This window comes from Phodopus roborovskii, unplaced genomic scaffold (genome assembly GCF_943737965.1).
Source record: "Phodopus roborovskii unplaced genomic scaffold, PHOROB, whole genome shotgun sequence".
Lineage (NCBI taxonomy): Eukaryota > Metazoa > Chordata > Mammalia > Rodentia > Cricetidae > Phodopus > Phodopus roborovskii.
In genome coordinates this window covers 28,344,122-28,364,293 of record NW_026126460.1, presented here as the reverse complement: position 1 = coordinate 28,364,293, position 20,172 = coordinate 28,344,122, and the positions used below count along the sequence as shown (strand labels likewise).

At 40.3% G+C, this 20,172-nt stretch overlaps 1 protein-coding gene across 2 annotated transcripts in view; it reads left to right on the top strand.

The window, feature by feature from the left end:
- The window catches only part of Pid1 (phosphotyrosine interaction domain containing 1), a 216,298-nt gene extending 196,398 nt beyond the window's left edge, over positions 1 to 19,900 (top strand). For both annotated transcript variants that reach the window (XM_051190604.1, XM_051190605.1), the window contains exon 3: positions 17,669 to 19,900. In XM_051190604.1, the coding sequence (XP_051046561.1) occupies positions 17,669 to 18,145 (477 nt within the window). In that variant the 3' untranslated portion in view covers positions 18,146 to 19,900. The remainder of the gene's footprint in view (positions 1 to 17,668) is intronic.
- Positions 19,901 to 20,172: the final 272 nt, after the last annotated feature.

The window sequence follows — 20,172 nt, the reverse complement described above, 5'->3', positions numbered from 1 at the left end:
TGGGAGAAGGTTGAGGGGGAGAAGGAGGGAGCAAGTTCTGCCATTGGGTAGAATCTACAGTATCATTTTTACTTGATTCCAATTCCCTAGCGATATTTCTAATCCAATATTTAGGTGTTTTACTTACAAGATTGACTTTTTCCTAGATGATTGTAGCCACCACAGTACAGGGCACTTTCTCCCTGTGATTGAATGTTATTTTCATTGTGCACCTGTAATTCAATAAACAAAAAGGCAAAAGCTTATTTGCAGAGGGAAGGTGCACTGGACAGAGCCAAAGATGAAAAATGAGTGCTTTTATTAACTTTTTCATTGTGCCGGGTTGAAGGATTTTACCTCTTTCTGGTGTTTCATTCAGTATATCTCAAGGTCAGCAAAAAAATAATAATTTCTGTGTTCCATGATAAAGTTGTATCTTTTGCTTTGTGCTTGAAAAAAAAATAGATAAATAAAACTTAGAAAAAAAGTTGATAGTTCATCTTGAAATAAATAACTTTGGCATACAAAGCCCAGCTAATTCTGCATCTCTTTTTTTTTTTACCTTTGGGAATGAAATATCAGGAAAATAGATTCTAATATTAGAATATATCTCACATAGACTATTAGGGATATTGAGGTAAAATTATTTTAATCATATTGGCAGGACAATTTGTCAAACTGGAAATTGATTTTAGCAAGAAATGTGTGAACACCTCGATTACCAGATTGCTTGCTGGCTGTATTGGGAAGTGGCAAAAGAGAGGCACAGCAGACAGAAAGATTAATTTGGTTCTAGGCTGTAATCAGAGGAATTGCTTTTCAGTTTTTAGAGGGTATTCATTTATGCTCTATTATATTGAGACTTTATTGATGTGCTTGCTAAGTTTTGCATTTCCTAGAGACAGACCACTTAGTCATACAGATTGTTCTTCTTCAGATGACAGGTAGGAAGTTTGCCCAGTGAGAAGCAGTATATATCTGACATCTATGGCCATGATAACTGCTGTATAACAGATCACTCCAATCTCACTAGTATGTATATAAATGATAATGTGTTCAGAAATTATCTGGGGTGCATTGGTCAGTTAGTTGTCCCAGAGTTAGGCCTTCAAGGCTTTTTCATGATATTCTTATTGTTTAAATAATTTGGTTTAAGATGCTTTGAATAAGATTAGTGATGTTAGCCCCAGAAGAATGGTGTCCATGAAGAGGCAAAGTGGGTCCCCTCAGCATGACTGTGTATAGCTATTGCTACCCTTGAATGGTTAGTTTTTAGCTGAAATTCTAAGTTTTCTGGGCTTGCAGTCTAGTTCTATGCACCCAGTAGTTTCCACTTAGCAAAGTGGCCCAGTCTCAGAGCCTTCCTTCTGGCATGAGAAACAGATACATGACTTCCTGAGATTAAGTCCTAGTTGAATGTCAAACATAGAAATATTGGCCAACTTTTAAAACACTGAGGCTGTGTGGGTATGAAAGTTCAAAATCCATGTCTGTGGCTATTTTCTAAGACTTTTTATAATAGAATCAAGTGATATATTTATAATTTTTCTCAGTAAAGGGCAGGGCCATTATCAGTTTATCAAATGATCCATTTTGTATATCTACCTGTATACATACAGATAATTTAAAGGATATCTTTATCGGACTTTCTTTTGTTGGAGGAGAGCAGGACTTGAACTTAGAACCTTGTGCATCAAACATACGCTCTACCACTAAGCAAAACCTAAGCCTGTGGTTTTCTTTTATTTTGGCACTCATTTATAGTTATGGCTATAGCAACTATTGTGAAAAGAAGTTTCTCTGTCCTGGCCTGTCCCACAGCCACTTCTAAATATTCACCCAGAGACTTAATATTAATTGTGTAATGTTTGACCTATAGCTCAGGCTTATTATTAATTAGCTCTCCCAACTTGAGTTAGTCAATTTCTGATAATCTATGTATTGCCATATGGCTGTGGCTTTATTGGTCCTCTGGAATCTTCCTTCTGGGGCAACTAGAGTCTCTCCCTGTCTCCACCCTTCTTTCTCCCTGTATCTCTATTTGGCTTTCCTTCTTGGCTTTGTTCTGCATTCCTATAAGCCAAAGTGACTTCTTTATTAACAATGAGAGCAACACATATTTACAGCATACAGAAAGATTATCCCACAGCAAACTTTTCAAGATAAATATATAGCATATAAGTTGTGCTTTGCTTTAGAGCTAAAAGTAGCATTATTATTTGGAAAGTTAACTTCTGTTAGACAGGAGTGTGTTCCTAAGGGTGGTTTTACTTCCCAGTGGAGGTAACCTGAAAGGCTGATGTGACATCTGAAGCTTCCAGGCTCTGGTTCCAGCTTCTTGGCTCTGGTTTGTAGTATAGTAAAGTGGATAGGATGTTTTTCTCATGAGGAAAGAGAATTTTACCATTTTTTCCACTCTGTCTCCAATATGCAAGTTCCAGCTTTGTGGTTTTGGTGCCTGCTAGATGTTTGCTTTCAGGTGGGCAATGGCTTGTTTTACTTTCTTTGACTACATGGTATATTTATGTTTTCTGAATTTACAGATTGTGGGACTCTGGTTTTGTAGAATTCAAAGTCAACTACTCTTCCTAATAATGTAAAAAATTAGACAAGAGATGAAGCTATCTGAGAAAGATCCATTCAGGAAACAACAGAACTTAATATAATTTCAACCAAACTTATATGTATATTGCAAATTTATATATGTGTTTTCCTGCCTGGCAGATGTTTTAACTGACAGGAATCTGCCTTCTATCCATACTGCTTCTAGATTATTTTTTGGTTTACAAATACTCTGCTAGATTTGTGTGGCACAGGCTTCTGCTTCTAGAAGCTATTGATAACTAAAGCACCCCTTTAAATACTTTGCTCTGTTTCACAGCAGTTATATTTGAAACATAGGAAAGAATAAAAGTCATGGAAACAAAGCTATGCTGTGGCACAACAACACTATTGCTACTTATAAAGAAAACTTTCAAACCCAAACTGAAGTTTGGGTTGCTTTCATTATCCTGAGTCCAGTATCAACATTTGCTGGGAGCCAACTGCTGGAATTTTAATTGAACACCTTTTCCCTTCACATCAACTTGAGGCCAGGGAGCCTGTGGGTAATTTTCAGACCAGGTTTATCTTCCTTCTTAAAATGAGCACTACCTTCAGGTAAAATTAGACGATGAATTACCAAGTAAATTTAATTCGGCTTCAGGGGAGAAAATGGACCAACATGAAACTCTACTTTAGAAGCAGCATGCACTTTATCCATCTCCATTTGTTGAGAAAAATTCTCCCCAATCTAAGGCCTGTCTGACAGCAATTAGATGGGAAGGCTCCTGGTAGCAGGAGAGATGGTCAATCTGCTTGCTCCCTGGAGGAGTAGGAGCTGTTATAAGATCTTACTGCTGAAAAATTGGTTAAAATGAGACTCTTTAAAATAGAATACTTAATTGGAGAGTTTTCTTCTATATCCATTACTATAAAGATATGAATTTTTTTGCATTAATATTCATATATCTGTGTGTATTTTTCTAGAACCCACAAGAAGGTGATTTTGAACATTCCTCAAAGAAGTTGTAACTGTTAGTCCACATATCTGTGCAGTTATATGCATGAACTGTGCTTACTCCTTTTGCTGAGGAATTAATTGGGCATTATGATGTTGTTTAACTACATCAGCAAAATTTGGAGGAAGGGTGTGGAAGGTAGGGACTTCCTAGGGTCTTTGGATGGAATGTCAAAGAGAGGTAAAAATCTGTGGGACTCTGAGCCCATGTTGCCCTGTCTCTCAGCAAAACTTGTGTAGTAAATTATGTTATACCATGAATGTCAGGCAACTAAACTAGAACTTTTCTGAAGGAAGATGCCTGGTAAAGGCATGGTATTAGACAAGTGAGTAAATGAACTGAGGTCATGTTGTAAAAAGAACATGTTCCTTGTTAAATGGAATGTATGGTAGGAAGGAAGAGAATTGAGGACTCTTGAAGAATCCATACTAGGATATGAAGCTGGCCTATACTAGTTTGTGACAGAGGGAAGATAATGAAACTGTGGTGTATATATGCATATCTTTGTGCATGTACCTATACATCACGTACCCACATGCACACACATGCTCACTCACATGCATACAATAGAACTGTTTTCATCCCTAAAGAGCTGACTCATGTTTGCAGGAAGATAAATGCAGCTGGAGAATCCTGTTAAGTGAAATGATCCAGCATAAGAAAGGCCAGCATCTCATGCTTGCTTTCATTTGTAGTTGCTAAATTTCACACAGCTGAAACAATGTATGTGCATATGACACAAAGCCTTGTACAAAGGATTTGGGAGCATTTGCATGTAGTCTGAGTACTGGGGAGGAAGAGATGGGAGAGTCCTTGGGGTCTGCCAGCCAGCCTAGCATAATCAGTAACCACAGATGAAGCAAGAGAAGCTTCTCAAAGAGCAGTCGAGGAAAACACTGGACACTGATCACTAGCATCCACACATAGGCCCTCACATGTGCATGTGCACCCATGTATACACACACACACACATACATGTATTCTATGATTTAGATAATAATAAGCAGTCAGAAATTCCAGGGCCCAAAAGCTATTGTCATCGGCTCTCTTTTCTCTGCATGTTTTTCACTTTTAATGAGCTAAAATTTGTTCTGTTACCTTTTTGTTACTTTTGCTTTTTATCAAAATTTATGAACAACCTACTTCCTAATGCAGCAGCAAGAAGAAAAGCAAAGAGTTTCACCCCTAAATAGTCACCGGGACTTAAGTCTCACAAAGCCCACTGATCTTGAGATGGGACATTATATTCCAAGTTTCCTAATGGCCATACTCTTTTGTCTCTGTGATGAACTGTGTAGGTGATACTGTGGACATATGCCAGCATACATACATGTATGTATACACTGTTCTCAAGTGCAGTGCTTATGGAGAGGGGTCACACATTCATAGGACCTTTCCAAATACATCACCATTTGACAGCTACAAAAAGGCACTCAATAAGGGTCCATGATGCAGTTCGACAGAGCCCAAGAACCTTTCTAGGTGTGTACAGTCTGTCTGAATTCATAATAAGGGGCTTGCAGCGACAGCAATCTTGAGCCTTCTGTGTGTATTGTAGGACCAGAATAACACTTGAACCCTGCTGGAGAGCCTTTTTATCTATTTTGACAACCAGAGAATTCCCCAGGGCTTTCTTCTGTCATGGCCCGCATTTGGCATTGTGATGTGGGAAGGAGATGTGTGCTCTAATGGGGAATTCACAGACAGGGATGATGTACTGTTGCCTGTTTGCCTGGAGTGTTGCAGCCTCTTCTGCTATTGCTTCAGGTACTACACTTCTGTGGAGAGCCACAACAGCAGATAGCCTGAACACTAGGATCCCTTACGTTGCAGGAAGTGTTATAGACAAATGGATTTACTGTTTGGGCATGTTTACTTTGTTTCTTTTTACAATAAATATGTATAGAGCTTTGATTTGATGGAGTTCATTAAACATACGAAGTACATGCGGATGTGAATGTGTATCTCTAAATACAGTATATGCACATGTCTATGTGTGTATATAATTGATAAATTCATATCCCTCAAGGTAATAATGAAGTAAAGTAGTTCTTAGTGTACATGGTACTTCCAGAGGCACGGTTTAAGACTATACCCCTATGGTGGTGCAGCAAATGTTTTCAGAGTTATATATGTGTCCTGTGTATATGGCTTTATGTGATTTCCCCTCTGAAATAAAAATAGCACAAAGATAGTAAAATGCTTTTGTAATCTGAGTGCAGTGAAACCAAGCCCAAGATTTCCAATTGCTTAAACTTATAAAGGATATTACAATATGTCTCCTACACAATAGTAAATTCCTGACTACCTGGTCCCCTAACACTCAGCTACTAAGTTGTCACAACCCCTTTGGGGGAATGATTATTTTATTATGTATTTCTGATCTCTTGCTGGTATTGCCTTGCAATTTAAATAGATTCAGGCTTCTGACCAGGACTGCCATTATCATCAGTTTTATTTATCATTGTTTTGGACATTCTGGGCAATCAAGGGGGATGTAAAACAAAATGAAATACAAACATTGGAAAGAACATATAAACAGTCTTCATGGAAATAAGAATCAGTGAAACTGAATGGGTCATTTGCAAAAGAAGAAATATGGATCTCCATGAAGCACATAAAAAGACTCCATGTTATTGGCAATGGAAACAATAACAGGCTAACATGTTTTATTTGTCAGTTAGTGAAGGTGGTAACAATGACAGCTGACAGCTGCCCTTGTTGAAAATTATCTGGTACCTAGAAAGATTCTCATATGTACTTACAGGAAATGGCATGGAAGGGCAATTAAATATACATATAAAATCTTAAACATTTTCATGTTCATTGCTACAGTAAAACTGCTCCCAGGAACTTGTCTCTGTGTTGCTAAACATTTTGAAAATCTAATGAAACTAATGAATCCTCTCTTGGAAAAATACAAGTGTGTGATGCAACCAAATCTGCATTTAATCTCTCACATTGTATAGTGATTGACAAAATGGTAATTACTCATAGCACATGAATTACTATTCATTGTTCCTGGAACTGAGTACAGTTACTGTGACAACTGAAAAGGACCCATAAAGCTCAAATCTGTGTAACTTCATATTTTATAGATTCCATAAGTAAAATTGTGTCTTATATTCCACTATATATTTATTATTTACTTTCAAAGTGTTGAGACAGGTAGCTTAAGTAGCCCAGGCTGGCAGGGAACACCTGGTCTTCCTACCTTTGCCTCCTGAAAAGACTGGGATTGTAAGCAAGGTGTGTGTTACCACATGTAAAAATACTTTGTATCAGAAGAAAAGAAAGAAATGATTGTCAGGATCCCATCTACAGCTGGGACAAAGTCTCACTGGTGCCTTTAATATGAAGATTGCCATTCTTTCTTTTCCTTTATATTTTTAAAGTTTAAGCAATGCCCTTGTGGTAGGTTACTTTCTCATTGTCGTGGCAGAGTGCCAATGGAACAACTCAATGGAAGAAGGGTGTATTATTTTGTTTCACTGTTTCAGCCCTTCATATCAGGAAGGGTATAATGTGATGGGGCAGCTTGGTTTATGGTGCCAAGATTACTTTCTGATGACTCTTCATCAGGTACCAAACAGGGAATATAGACGGCTAGACTTGAATTTCGGGGTGTATTTCAAAGTCTATCCTAAAGTCTCTACACCCTTCAAAATAGTGCCACAAGGTCTCAACTAACACTCACCACATGAGCCTTTGGGGACATTGCAGACTCAAAGCATAGCACACTCATGTCCCCCATTTGAGTTTGCCCTGCTTTCCCTAGATACATTTTGGGTGACTGACAGGCAGGTAGCACATCTTTTCAGCATCTGTTATTGTGCCATTTGGTTGGAGTTAGATTTTTCCCTGTAAATGTATCTGTCCATTCATGATTATTAAGAATCTCTTGGGGAAGTGACTTGTGCCTTTGTGAATATTTTTCTCCTCATCAAGCAACCATCCCTAGTTTTAACATATATTGATGTTTTTAAACTGAAAGGTGTAATACAAGGTGGTTGCTAAGTTGTGGCTTTGTAGTTTTATCACCTCTGCTCCCTTTATTAGTATCATGAGAACTTCACGTTTCCTTCCAGGTATTTATTCATTTCTGTAAATAAGAACTGACCCTGACCTCATTGTAAATGTCGGTAGCCAAACAGCCTTTGTGTGGTTAACAGGACAGCCTTCATGCTGTTGCTGTTCTTCAGACACAAAATTGTCATTCTGTCTTCCTACTTTCTGGTGCAGTGGAATGTTCTGGAATGGTCTCATACTTGTAACTGTTAGGCTTGGAACCAGTTCTCTCTAGGTAGGGCTTTTACTGCAGGCATACCACTGTTCACAGGGCACTGGATCCAGCTAAGAAGCATGAATACATGTGTGTATGTTCCTATGTGCACAAAATCAACCTGTGTGTTGATAGCAGTATTGCTCTGTCTACATACATTAACAGCCATGGATTTGTTGGAATTACCCCCCCCCAAGGATTTTGCCTTTTACATTGGCTTCCAACGGGAAGGAACCTTTGTTTGCTGTTTTAACTTGCAGTTCTAGCAAGCACAGGTAGGTTCAGGATCACACATCTTCACCGCTTTAAAAAGCAAACAATAAATTTAATTGCCTTGTAGTTTTTCTTGCTCAAGCCTGAGGACAGAATGTCAGGATAGCTGAGTGAAACATCATTTGAGTGTTTTGTCCTTTTCATTTTGCTTACACGTTTCCTTTGCAATCCACTGAGACTCCCCAGTTTCGTTCTTATTCCACTTTGAATTCTTTCTCCCCATTCGTGTTGCCTCAGTTTCTCTGGTTCTAGAAGCCACAACTGTGTGGAATGATGTTGGGAAAGCTGCCATTTCCCCGAGTGTGTGCTCTCTTCTTACACCACTGTGAGATTTAAATTCTATTACCAGCCACACCGCCTATTGGAAGCCAGTCCCTGCTCCTTCTGGGTTTCCTCTTTCCTAACTGAGGAAATCCATAAAAATATGTGTCTTTACTTGCTTATACAGAATGGTAACTTTTTGGTTTGCTTTGATTCCCAAGCAATATAGCCCATAAGTCATTATCTATCAATAAATTCCTTATTATAGTATACTATAGTGCCTGTAACATATTTTTGTAATAGCATCTTAAATGAATGTAATTTGCCAGCTTCTTCGTTTTGTATGAGCATGAAAGTTTGTATGTGTTTTATAATCATAAGTGATGATGTGATGGATAGTCATCATGATGGTGCATTTTTATATCGATAAGGCATCTATGGCAAATCCCTAGGTATATGCAGCATTGCTAATGCAGAAGGCAGGAGGGGATTACACATTAACAGTTCCATTCTAATGCGTTGCACCAGTTTGCAAAGCAATCATGAAACAATGAGAGTGACTGCTTCCTCCTGTTCTTGCCATCGACAAAGCCAGCAAGGAGAAATATATTGGAGGGTTTGAAGGGAAGAAAGGCAGGGGGAAATGAATATATCCCCCGAATAAAAAAGGCAATTATTTGAAATATTTAAACCAAGAAGGTGATAAAAAAAAATGGAAGAGCAAACCATGTGTGCTTTTACAATATTTCTGCTCCATCTTCTCTGACTTTATGAGGCCTAAGTATAAGGGTTGCATCGTAGATATATCTGTTGAAGTTGAGTACAGATCCCTATTCTCTGCACTTTGACCAAGTGCAGGTCTCTCTTATAGTCTCTATCTCTTGCAAAAAGGAGTTTCTTTGAGGAGGAGTGGGATATATACTTATCTGTGGGCATAAGGATGAGCTCTAAGAAATTATATTGATTTAGGAAAAAGTTAGTAGTAGGTTCTTCTCTCAGGAATAGATCTCAGTGAAAATCTGTGTCAAGGTTTTCATATGAACCTGTCTTTACTGCTCTGGAATTCATGATCATTTTCTGTCAACACCTCTCCTTTTTGATGTCTTTCTCCATAGGATAATAACTAAGAGCTATGTACCTTATAGTCAACTGCTTTGTGTATTTATTGATTATTAAACAATAGTGCACCAATATTAGTCTCTTCAAATATTGAGTGCCCTATGTGGTCTATTTCTGATGAGCTGTGTACCAAGGAAAATGAACTGGAAAATGTTCCAAGGACTGAGACTGGGGACATTTTCCCCCAACACAGTGCCTGTCCCCTGAAACCATTTCTCAGGGTGACTCTCAAGCAGTGTGCCTGATATTGATTTATCATCAAGAAAATGTGGCCATTTGAGGGCCTATGGCAGGCCGCATACCCCACTGATGAGAAAGCAGAGGGTGAAATAGCAGCCTTGTCAGGAAATAAATTGTTCTGGTGCCACTGGGTACATCAGCTCTGGGTCTGACCATCTTGAGGTCAACTCTCCAGATGGGACCTGACTAGGGAATGTGGGTTTCAGTGTAGTGTCATTTTTATTAAGTGCCTTTGTCTTCAGGGGCATACTTCAGTGCCTTTTAGATAAATTGCTTCCGCCTTTGACAGTGACAGTGACAATATTTCCAAGCTTCACATATCCAAGATCCAAATGACAGGACAAATTGCACATCGGAATTGCTTAGTAAGTGCAAGATAGGATATAAAAATCTCATCTATCTGCTTTACTGAAACAAGTTAATATCATATGGATAAAATAACAAATTTGTCACTTAAACATGTTAATTGTGGGGCATAAGCTGTGATTAATGTCAGAACTTCACACACACAGACACACACACACACACACACACACACACACTTCATTGCAGTTAAAATAGAACTTAATTATTCCTGGGTACGGAGTCTTATTTCATTTACTGGCCCCATAGTATACATTTACATTTTACAAAGGCAATATATCTCTCAGTAAAGTTTCCATGAATCTGATTTTAGGTTTTGCCAATGAAACCCCATGAAAATATTGCAGCTATAAAATATTCCTTATATCTCTGACCTTAGAAAAATTATTGAAATATTACTCAACAAGGGCTTTAGCATACTATGCTATGGATAAGTAATCCACTTGAGAAAATTATTGTTTTTAGCATTGTTGGTACTGTTATAAATAGTATCCTGATTAATTAGGCAGATACCTTGAGGAATAAATAGTTGTGCAGGGAATAGTACCAGATCTACCTTCATTATGAATATTGTTGATTTTCATTCAGTCATCACTGACTTAGACTCATGGATAGTATGCTGAGTACAGGGACATTCTTCTGCAAGTTGGAAGACATAGACCCAAGTGCTACTTCCTTTTACTGGTGGCCCTGATGCATTTGCTGACTTCTCCTTGTAAAATGGGTGCTTTGATTTAGATCAATAGTCTCCACTGTGATATGATAGATACACATTTTCTATTACATATCCTACGCTTTGAACTATTACCTTGCCCACCCTCCCCACGCCTCAAAATATAAATGAAATTTATTACTTGCCAAAGTATATGTAGGCATGCTGTAGGAAAGATACTATTAACAAACATGTTTTAAAGGCCCTTTGAAACATTAGAGATAGGTAGGAAATCCCTTTCACTAATTTTCTGAATTACTCTGGGATCCAGAAAGAGCAGAGATTCCTCAACTCGTGGGAGTTAGATACCTAAGCCAGGCAAGGCACTCCAGAGGAGTCTGCCAGGTGCCTACTGGCAGGCTGACCTCCTGTCTGAAGGGTTCATCCATATGAGGACAGATGGAATAAAGCTGATGGTAGCAAGGGTCTGAATCTTACTGCACAAACGTAAGTCCTGGCACCCCTGGAAAAAATTGCTTCATTTTCTCCCTAGTTCTCTAGTCTATAGAAACAATGTAATGATATTTCTTACATGCCGAGTCATAATGAAGGATTATTGTCTATAAACGTTTCACCAAGAACCTTGTATAAAAGAAGCGCTAGGTAACTATCACCATCTATGGTTCAGTTGCTGTTGTTGCTTTTTTGAGTCTTGCATTCAGAAATTATTTTCAGTCACTACCTTTTTGTCTTCACTCACTGTTCTAGAATCTTCCATACTCACTGTTTGTGTGAACAAAAAATTCATAGTTTTCACTATGAACATCATTATCTCTTAATGCTGCCTTTACAAATTAGAGCACATGACACATGTCCACAACTGGCAGACATGTTTGCAGTTTGGGCTATAAAGCGATTGGCGTGAGTATTCTGATCCTCACAATGCCCAGTGTAGCTTTTTGTTACTCTTTGACCAGCAAGAAGAGAGAATATTCAAGTGGAGGTCATAAATAATCCCTTTGTTTTCTCATTCCTGGTTCTCTGAGCTATGCTGCTGGAAATCAGTGTGAGAGCAATGGGGTTTCCCTGTGGTCTTTGACCCAGGGTTAACAGTGGCTCTTGTCTTTCTCCTCTTCTGTCTCGTAGCCCAGAGGCTGTGAGGCTATCCAGCTATGTTTTCTACGCCTTCTGTTCCTACCTTGCTATTTTATATTAGCTAGAGAAAGGCAATCTCCTACAGAGCACTGACGAAGATCAAGGTCCCTCATATACCAAGGCGAGCTTCTAGAGAGCCTTTGCTAATGGGCCATTTCTTTTCTTTTGTTTTGTTTTTTGTTTTTGAGGACTCCAGAGGTACACTGGACTGATGCCCAGATTATAAAACTGGGCTCCTGCAGTTTAGAAGGCTGGGAAACTCCTTGGTTTCCAGGGCATGAGGGTTCTAACATTATTATCCATCCATCTTGCATCCTTGTTAGGGGCCAAGTTCACTACTGTTCCTATCTTGTCCCATCTAGAGAGAAGTGGGACAGGTTCTAAGCAGAATGAGATATGGGCTGGCCTCTGGGAACGAGGAATAGTGCTGGCTGAGATGAAGACAGACCTCAGGAACCACGGCTTGTTTAGCCACAACCTAGCAGGAATGGTTGGTTATTCCTGAATGGAGAGCTGGTAGGCGGGTTGGACAGCTCATGGCTGGGAAGGGGTTCTGAGGACAAAGCTCTGTGGGGTTGCTGTCAGCACTGCAGACACTCTGTGGTTCCCTCACACACACAGCCTGTGTGTGTACTGTCATGTGCTGTGAATGTCCTCAGATAGTCTCTTCAGTTGGGGTTGTATAAAGCTCAGTGACACTTGCTGCAGATACCCACTTGGGGTGTGAGTTTATGCCATTAAGTGACACATGAGGACAAGTTTTCCTTTCTCTGCTATTTGTTTATTGCTCTTAGAATGATTCATTTACACACTTTTTTTTTTTTTAACCCCAAGCCTGTCTCTCTGACCACAGAACAGATTCCAGTGTTTATGGAATCTCTTTATGAGGCTTGCTCTTAATCCTCCTGAAGGCTGCTTACAAGCCTCTTTATTTTTATTTATTCCCCCTGCAAGGTAAAGAACAAAACAAAACAAACAAACAAACAAAAAACCAAACAAACAAGAAAGAAAGAAGTCTGCATACAAGTTTTGACAGATGTAGTGACCAGTTTTGAAACATGAAATTTTTTGTAACTCTGAGGCCCAAAAGATTGTATCTCTCACAGTCTTATGGTCAGGAACACATTCATCAAGGAAACATTCATCTTTTTTCATCCATCTCTTTTACTTATCACCTCTTTCTCATCACCTGCATCTGACACTGTTTACAGTTGTGTTGGCCGTAGGAGACCCTGCAGTATCACATACCGTGCCCTGAGTTCTTAGTGCCATGTAGCAGAGAAGATGGCAAGCCTGTCATGGAGGGGATCAAGGGCATGGGATGTTCTCTCTATATAGATTTAGAGCAAGCCCCTGTGGCATTGCTGATGTAGATGGATACACCTGCAATGCTCCATGCTCTATCTAGGGTTTGTGTTTGTCAATAACTAACTACTTCTTGACCCAGTATACGCAGGGAGTGTGGTTGTATACACAGTTGTTAACCCACTGTCCAGAATAAGACCACTACCAGAATATGAGCCTAGCTATTGGATGTTTAGCTTTTTACTAAACCAACCAGAATGACACATGTTCACAGTGTATAAAGGAATATTCTACAATGCTTCCTTCTGTATGATATCCTGCCAAGATGTGCCTATCAGTTGCCCATACCAGAGGCCAATCAATGCTCCCTTCCCCTCACCCCCACTCTGTGTCCCAGTTTTGGAGTTTAAACTCCAAAATTTAGGGCTATGCCAACCTCCTTTATCAAAAGTAGTCTGGGCTAGGCATCCATCCTTGTTTCCCTTCTGTCATAATGGAGCGCTGACCAAAAAGCATCTTAGAGTAGGAAAGAATTTATTGGCTTTATACTTCCAGGTCACAGTGCAGCATTGAGGGACATCAAGGCAGGAGCTCAAGCACCAACTTGAAGCAGAAGCCATTGAGGAATTCTCCTTGCTGGTTCATTTGCTGGCTTATGTCTTTGTCTATAAACTTGGGACCACTTGCCCAGGCAACAGACTTAGCCCACAGTGAGCTGGGCCCTTCTATATCAAATTAGTAATCAAGATAACTCCCACAATCATGCCCATAGTTCAATCTAATTCAGGCAATCCATCAATTGAGACTTCTCTCTCAGGTGACTCTAGGCTGTGTCAAGTTGACACAGGTATTTTACCTCCTGAGGAAGAACTGGCCAAGTCATTCTTCTCAAGACTGCTTCAAACCCTCCAAGGTGGCATAAGGACTCCACTTTCTCATCTTGCCAACACCTGCAATCATCCACTGCTTTGGCAAGAGCCATAGTAATGTGTTTGAAGTATTAACAATATCTCCTTGCAATTCTGATTACATTTCTCAAATAATTAGTGTCCAAGTTAGGTTTCAATTGCTGTAATAGAAGTCATGACCAAAAGTAACTTGAGGGTGATTTGGTTTACATATCCTAAGGGTATGAAATGATGACAAGGTCAGAATTCAAGGCAGGAACTTGGAGGCAAGAACTAAAGCTGAGGCCATGGAGGAGTGCTGCTTACTAGCTTGTTCCTCCTGGCTTGCTGTGTTTGCTTTCTTATACCTGCCCCCTGGGCCATTTGCCCAGGAGTGAGACTGCCCACAGTGGGCTGGGACCTTCCACATGAATTATCAGTTAAAAAGCCGGTTACATGTTGCCCTGGGCTTTTTACCTTTCTCTATTCTGTGCACCTTTTTTTCCTTCTTACTCCCAGACTGAGGGCATTTTTCTTAACTGAGCTTTCCTCTTCTTAGCCGATACCAGCTTGTATCAAGTTGATGAAAACCAACAGTTAGAATGTTGAACATCTTTTCCCATGTTAATGGGCATGTGTATGTCTTCTGCAGACAAACGTCTGTGAAAGGTCTGTGCCTTAGTCTCCTGAGTTCTCGGATTGAAGATGTGCACTGCAAGCCCAGCAAAACTTATTTCAGAGAGAACCATGCTGAAAAGATTGCACTAGGACCCCGCTCTCCTGTTCTAAAGTTTTGTGTGCAGCCCCCGTTAGTGTTCCTTTTGCTGCAGCTGTCGTCAGTGAAACACAAACACAAGACTCAAGGCACTCATGTGGTGGATTTTATTGGTGGAGGGAAAAGAAGGGGAGTAGCTGGTGGCCAACAGAAAGCAGGAGGGAGGGGGTGGTGAAGGATGTTTGCTTAAAAGGGAAAACTCACACCTGCGTGATGACATTACCAGGCAGGGCAGGCATGTTCCACCCATCATTAGGGGCAGGGTCAGCAGAATGCCAGTTTTCAACATCTGTGATCCCACTGAACAGAACCGTTGACTGGAGCCATTGTGCCCACATGTCAGCTGTCAGGTTTATCCCGTTTCCATGGACCTTTTCCCGGGATCTCCTTTCTCACATTCATGTCTAAATTTAAACACAGTTCTACAAAACTTGGCATTGTTTGTTAATTGCTGCAGTTGTTTTGGGGTTATTTTGTTTTTGTTTTTTTTTCTTGTTTTCGTTTTTTGTTTTATCTCTTTGGGGGTGGGCCCACCACACAACTCTCAAACAAATGTATGGAAACTTATTCTTACTTATTCTTACTTATGAATACGCAGCCTTAGCTTGGCTTATTCCTAGCCCTATTTTCTTAATTTAAATTATCTTGTCTACTTTTTGCCTTCTGGCTTTTACCTGTCTCTATTCTATATGCCTTTCTTTCCTTCTTACTCCCAGACTGGTTGTGTGGCTGGGTGTTTGGCCCCTGGTACCTCCGTTTCTCATTCCTCTCCCTCTCCTCTCTGTTTATTCTCTCGGCCTGCCAGCCCCACCTATTTCTCTCTCCTGACCAGCTATTAATCATTCATCTCTTTATTAGACCAATCGGTGTTTTAGGCAGGCAAAGTAACACAGCTTCACAGAGTTAAACAAATGCTGTTGTTGTTTTGCTGCAGCTGCGGGTGATGAAACATGAACCACAAAACTCAGTGGAGTTTATTGGGGAAAGGGAGAGAAGGGAGGAGTAGGTGTTGGCCAACCAGGAACAGGAACGGGAGGGAAAGAAGAAGAAAGAAGGGGAAAGATGGAGCAAATAGGTAGGAGATGCTCTCTTGAAAGGGAGAGCTTCCACATGGATACAGAGTCCTTACACAGCCAGGGAACGAATCATGTAGCCACATAACACAGGGGCCTTTGAGCTGTCTAAGTATCTGCCTTAATGCGGTGATCATCCCCTGCCAGTTGCCAGGGGACAGGGCCAGCAAAATGCCTGAATTCTTATATTCCCACCTTTATTTATTATTAAAAATGTGAGGAGCTAGGCATGGCAGGTTACGGAATAAGGGCATCGAGTTCTCAAGACTACTTCCTGCTGACATGGGGGGCATTATCATCTTTGGGGGACCCGAGAAAGCTGGGGTGCTTTCAGGTCCTGGTCCTGGTGTAGCTGGTTATTTCTTCACAGTCCAGGCTGTATGAAATTCTCTGGCCCCTCTTGGACCTGGCAAGATGTTGGCAGAGCAGAGGACAAGGCTAAGAAAATTTTTTCCTTAGGTCCTGGTACTTGAAGGGATCCTAAGATGAGGGAAGGGAGTCCCAGGGCCAGGGAAAGTTGAATAATATTTATCTGGAGTGAATCTGACCTATTTGGGTGGGTCCAATTCATTCTCTGGAACTTACAAGTGCAATATAAAAGAATGTAATACACCTTTGTGTCATTAAACAAATGTTCCACAACATAAACAAATGTAACACATCTTTAATATTCCATAACAGACCACTTAGGTTTCATTTAGCTCTTTAATATCTACATTACAGTGGCAACAGTTCTACCCATTCTGATGAGAAAAACAATAATGTATACCTCTTGGTACATTATGAACAAAAGCACGTGTGGTCAAATACCTAGAGAAGTCAATTCTCTCCTTCCATTATTTAGGTTCAGGGATTGAACTCAGGTCTTCAGACTTGTCCACAAGTGCCTTTACCAGCTGAATCCTTTTGCCTTCACCCAAGCTTTTTAAAAACACAGTATTGGAATCCTTTGGGATTATTTTCCCTCCTTCTAATAGTGCCTATCTAGATATTTGATAATCATGCATTCAAATCTTCCCTAACCTCTCAGCTACAGTCACACAATCAGATCAGAGGCCCACCACAAACTGTGTAGGTTGAAAAGTAGCTAGGTGCTAGGCACTGTTATTTATGGTCCCCCCCACCCAAGGTGTTATCAGCATTGCTGTCTTTTTACAATTTCTCAATGGAAGTGAGAAATCATGATTCCATGCTGCTGGCTGTAATTTGGAAGGAACACTTTTTTGTGTCTTTGGTATTTGCTGGAAGCATGCAGCATAAAGGAAATCAAAAAGGGAAGGGTTTGGGGGAAAGGCCAAGAGATAAGCTTCATAAAGACTTTGTTTTGCAGATGCACCGGCTTCCTGAAGTCCTGCTGCCTTTGAGCTCTCACATTCTGATTGAAAGTAAACTTCTCATGACCTATGCTTATGAAAGAAATGCCAAATTAAATAAAAGATCATCATCATTGGTCATTTTTAATTTAAAAGGGGGTTGGAAGAGGAAAAGAGTTCTCCGGGTATTAGATTTTTTTTTTTTAAATCCAACTCTGTTTAAAGAGTTTCAATGCATTTGCCTAGGAGGAAATTTGCTAGGGAGGAAAGCAAGAAACTCTGCTTCCATGGGGTCAAGGAGTATACTCACCTCCTGGTGGACCTGCCACTTCAGTGCTGCATATTACATCTGTGTCTACTCTCTCATCTCATCAGAGTGAGCTCAGTGCACCCTATTGACCTTCCCTTTGCTTCCTGTCTCCCATCTGCAGGTCACTTATCTGGGGAAAGTCTCTACCACAAGCATGCAGTTTTTGTCTGGTTGCACAGAAAAGCCAGTCATCGAGCTCTGGAAGAAACACACACTGGCCCGAGAAGATGTTTTTCCAAGTAACGCCCTCCTAGAGATCCGTCCCTTCCAAGTGTGGCTTCATCACCTTGACCACAAAGGTGAGGCAACGGTGCACATGGATACCTTCCAAGTGGCTCGCATTGCCTACTGCACAGCCGACCACAACGTGAGCCCCAACATCTTTGCCTGGGTGTACAGAGAGATCAACGATGACCTGTCTTACCAGATGGACTGCCATGCAGTGCAATGCGAAAGCAAGCTGGAGGCCAAGAAGCTGGCACATGCTATGATGGAGGCCTTCAAGAAGACTTTTCACAGTATGAAGAGTGATGGGCGGATCCACAGGAGCAGCTCATCCGAAGAGGCTTCCCAGGAGTTAGAATCTGACGATGGCTGAAGGAACTTGAGATGTTCCAGCAAAGGCAGCATTTGGGCAAGGAGTTTCAGAAGATAGATGTGTCTGCAATGATTCAAATTTGGTATGAAAAGACTGCCAAAACCATTGGCTGGCCATGCTTTTTAAATTCAGAAGAGCAATTCTAAATCTAAAGAAATGTATCATTAATTATGTGACATTGAAATCTGCTGCTGCTGTGACCTTGAGGAGAGTGGGGGTGTGGACATGGAGGAAGGTTCCAGACTGTCTTCTCGGGGGTTTTCTTCTATTCTAATGCTTCCTGGTGGGAGATCTCCACGCCTATTTTTACCATTCTCAGGCAAATACTCTGTGGCTGTAGTCTGATGGACTGTTCCAATCTGCCTTATGAAATCCAACAAGAATGTTAGAGGCATCTCTGTGGTTCCTAGGTGGGTGGGTGGGGTGGGGACATGATGCTAGTGTGGAGGCTGCAGGATGGAAGGGACACGTCCAGGTGACTGATTGATTGTTCCTCTTCCTTGGCATGCTTGCAGACACTCTCCTCTGTATGTGATTCAGCACAGCTTGGATTGAGCTTTACAACTAACAGCACGCTAGATGGCAGTTAATTTGCAGTTAAAGATAATGCTTTTATTTACATGAGTATATCAAGTAGTACCCTCCTATTGTATTCACTTAGTCTATTTTCTTAGAATCCTTGCAACTAATGACCATTTCCCTCCTCCTGCCCTCACCATGTTCTTTCTCCTTCCAACTTCCCCAAAAGGGATGGAGGCTCAACACACTGCAGGACACCAACAGGAAAGAAAATAACAAATGAATTAAATAAACTGTCATCAAACCTACCAGGAGTCTCAGACATCAAAAACCCTAGGAAAAAAATGGGAATGGGTGACCAAAGTCTGTAGAGGTTGCCTTTTATTAAGTCCTGATTTATAGTAACTTACTTGGTTCAGGTCTTGTTGGATGACTCCTTCATGAAAGTTTAAGCTCTGGCATGACATTGCCTGGGAAGTCTTGTTCCATTATGTTGAACATTGACTTCAATATTGAACTCAAGGAGGGAATGGGTGATTTCCAATCAGGTTGCCTAGAAATTCCATATCTATCTGGAAGCCTAAAGGGAAATGTGATCTTGTCGTCCTGAGGTCAATAGTATCTTAGAGTCAGAATGACTCCTTTGACTATTAGTTCTTAAGAGAAATTTTCACTGATAGCTTGAGATCTCTCAGTTTCAAGATCTTTGTATATCATAAAGAATCATGGAAATGTATTTGTTAAAATGTACACATTTAAGGTGAATAGTCATTTTAAGAGGGCACATGATCCACTTTTTCAAGTGATGTTGCTCCTTTAAAAGGTGTGTTTTATTTCTGGTGATGTTAGGGGCAATGGGGCACCTTAGAAGCCTTAAGTGAAAGCTAATATAATCCAGACAGCAGTGGTGTTGGTATTTTTGGTTTGTGTACTGTGTGTCCATGTATGCATTTGTGTGTGTGTGTGTATGTGTGTGTATGTATGTATGTCCCCCCGAATGGGTCCACTTTCAAGGCATGTACAATAAGCATGGAGTCGAATTGGTGAGGAATCACCTCCTGAAGATATGCTTGTTGCTTTATGACATATGTAAACTATTCTTTAGATAAATGCATTCACTCTTTAATAAAAATATGTTTGTGTTAATAAAGCCAGGGTGTTTCATAATTTATATGAACTTCCATTTTTTTACGCAATGCAAATTTGACATGTAAACTAAACTAAACTTGGTAAACAGGGCAATTTTATCTTTTTTTATTTAATTGATCATACATAGAGCATTCCTTTGTGTTTAAAGATCTTTTTAAATTTGCCTTTCATAGCTGGGTGCCCCTTAGCTGAGAGAATAATGTTATTAATGGTGTTGATCTTCTTGCTTAGTGAGATGAACTTATTTCAGAGAAGAGTGCTTCCAAACATTTGGTGAATAATTGCTGTTTAAAACCCCCTGTTCATCTTTGTAGAAACCACCCTGAAATCCTGAAAGATAAGCCTAGAATGGTTCCTTT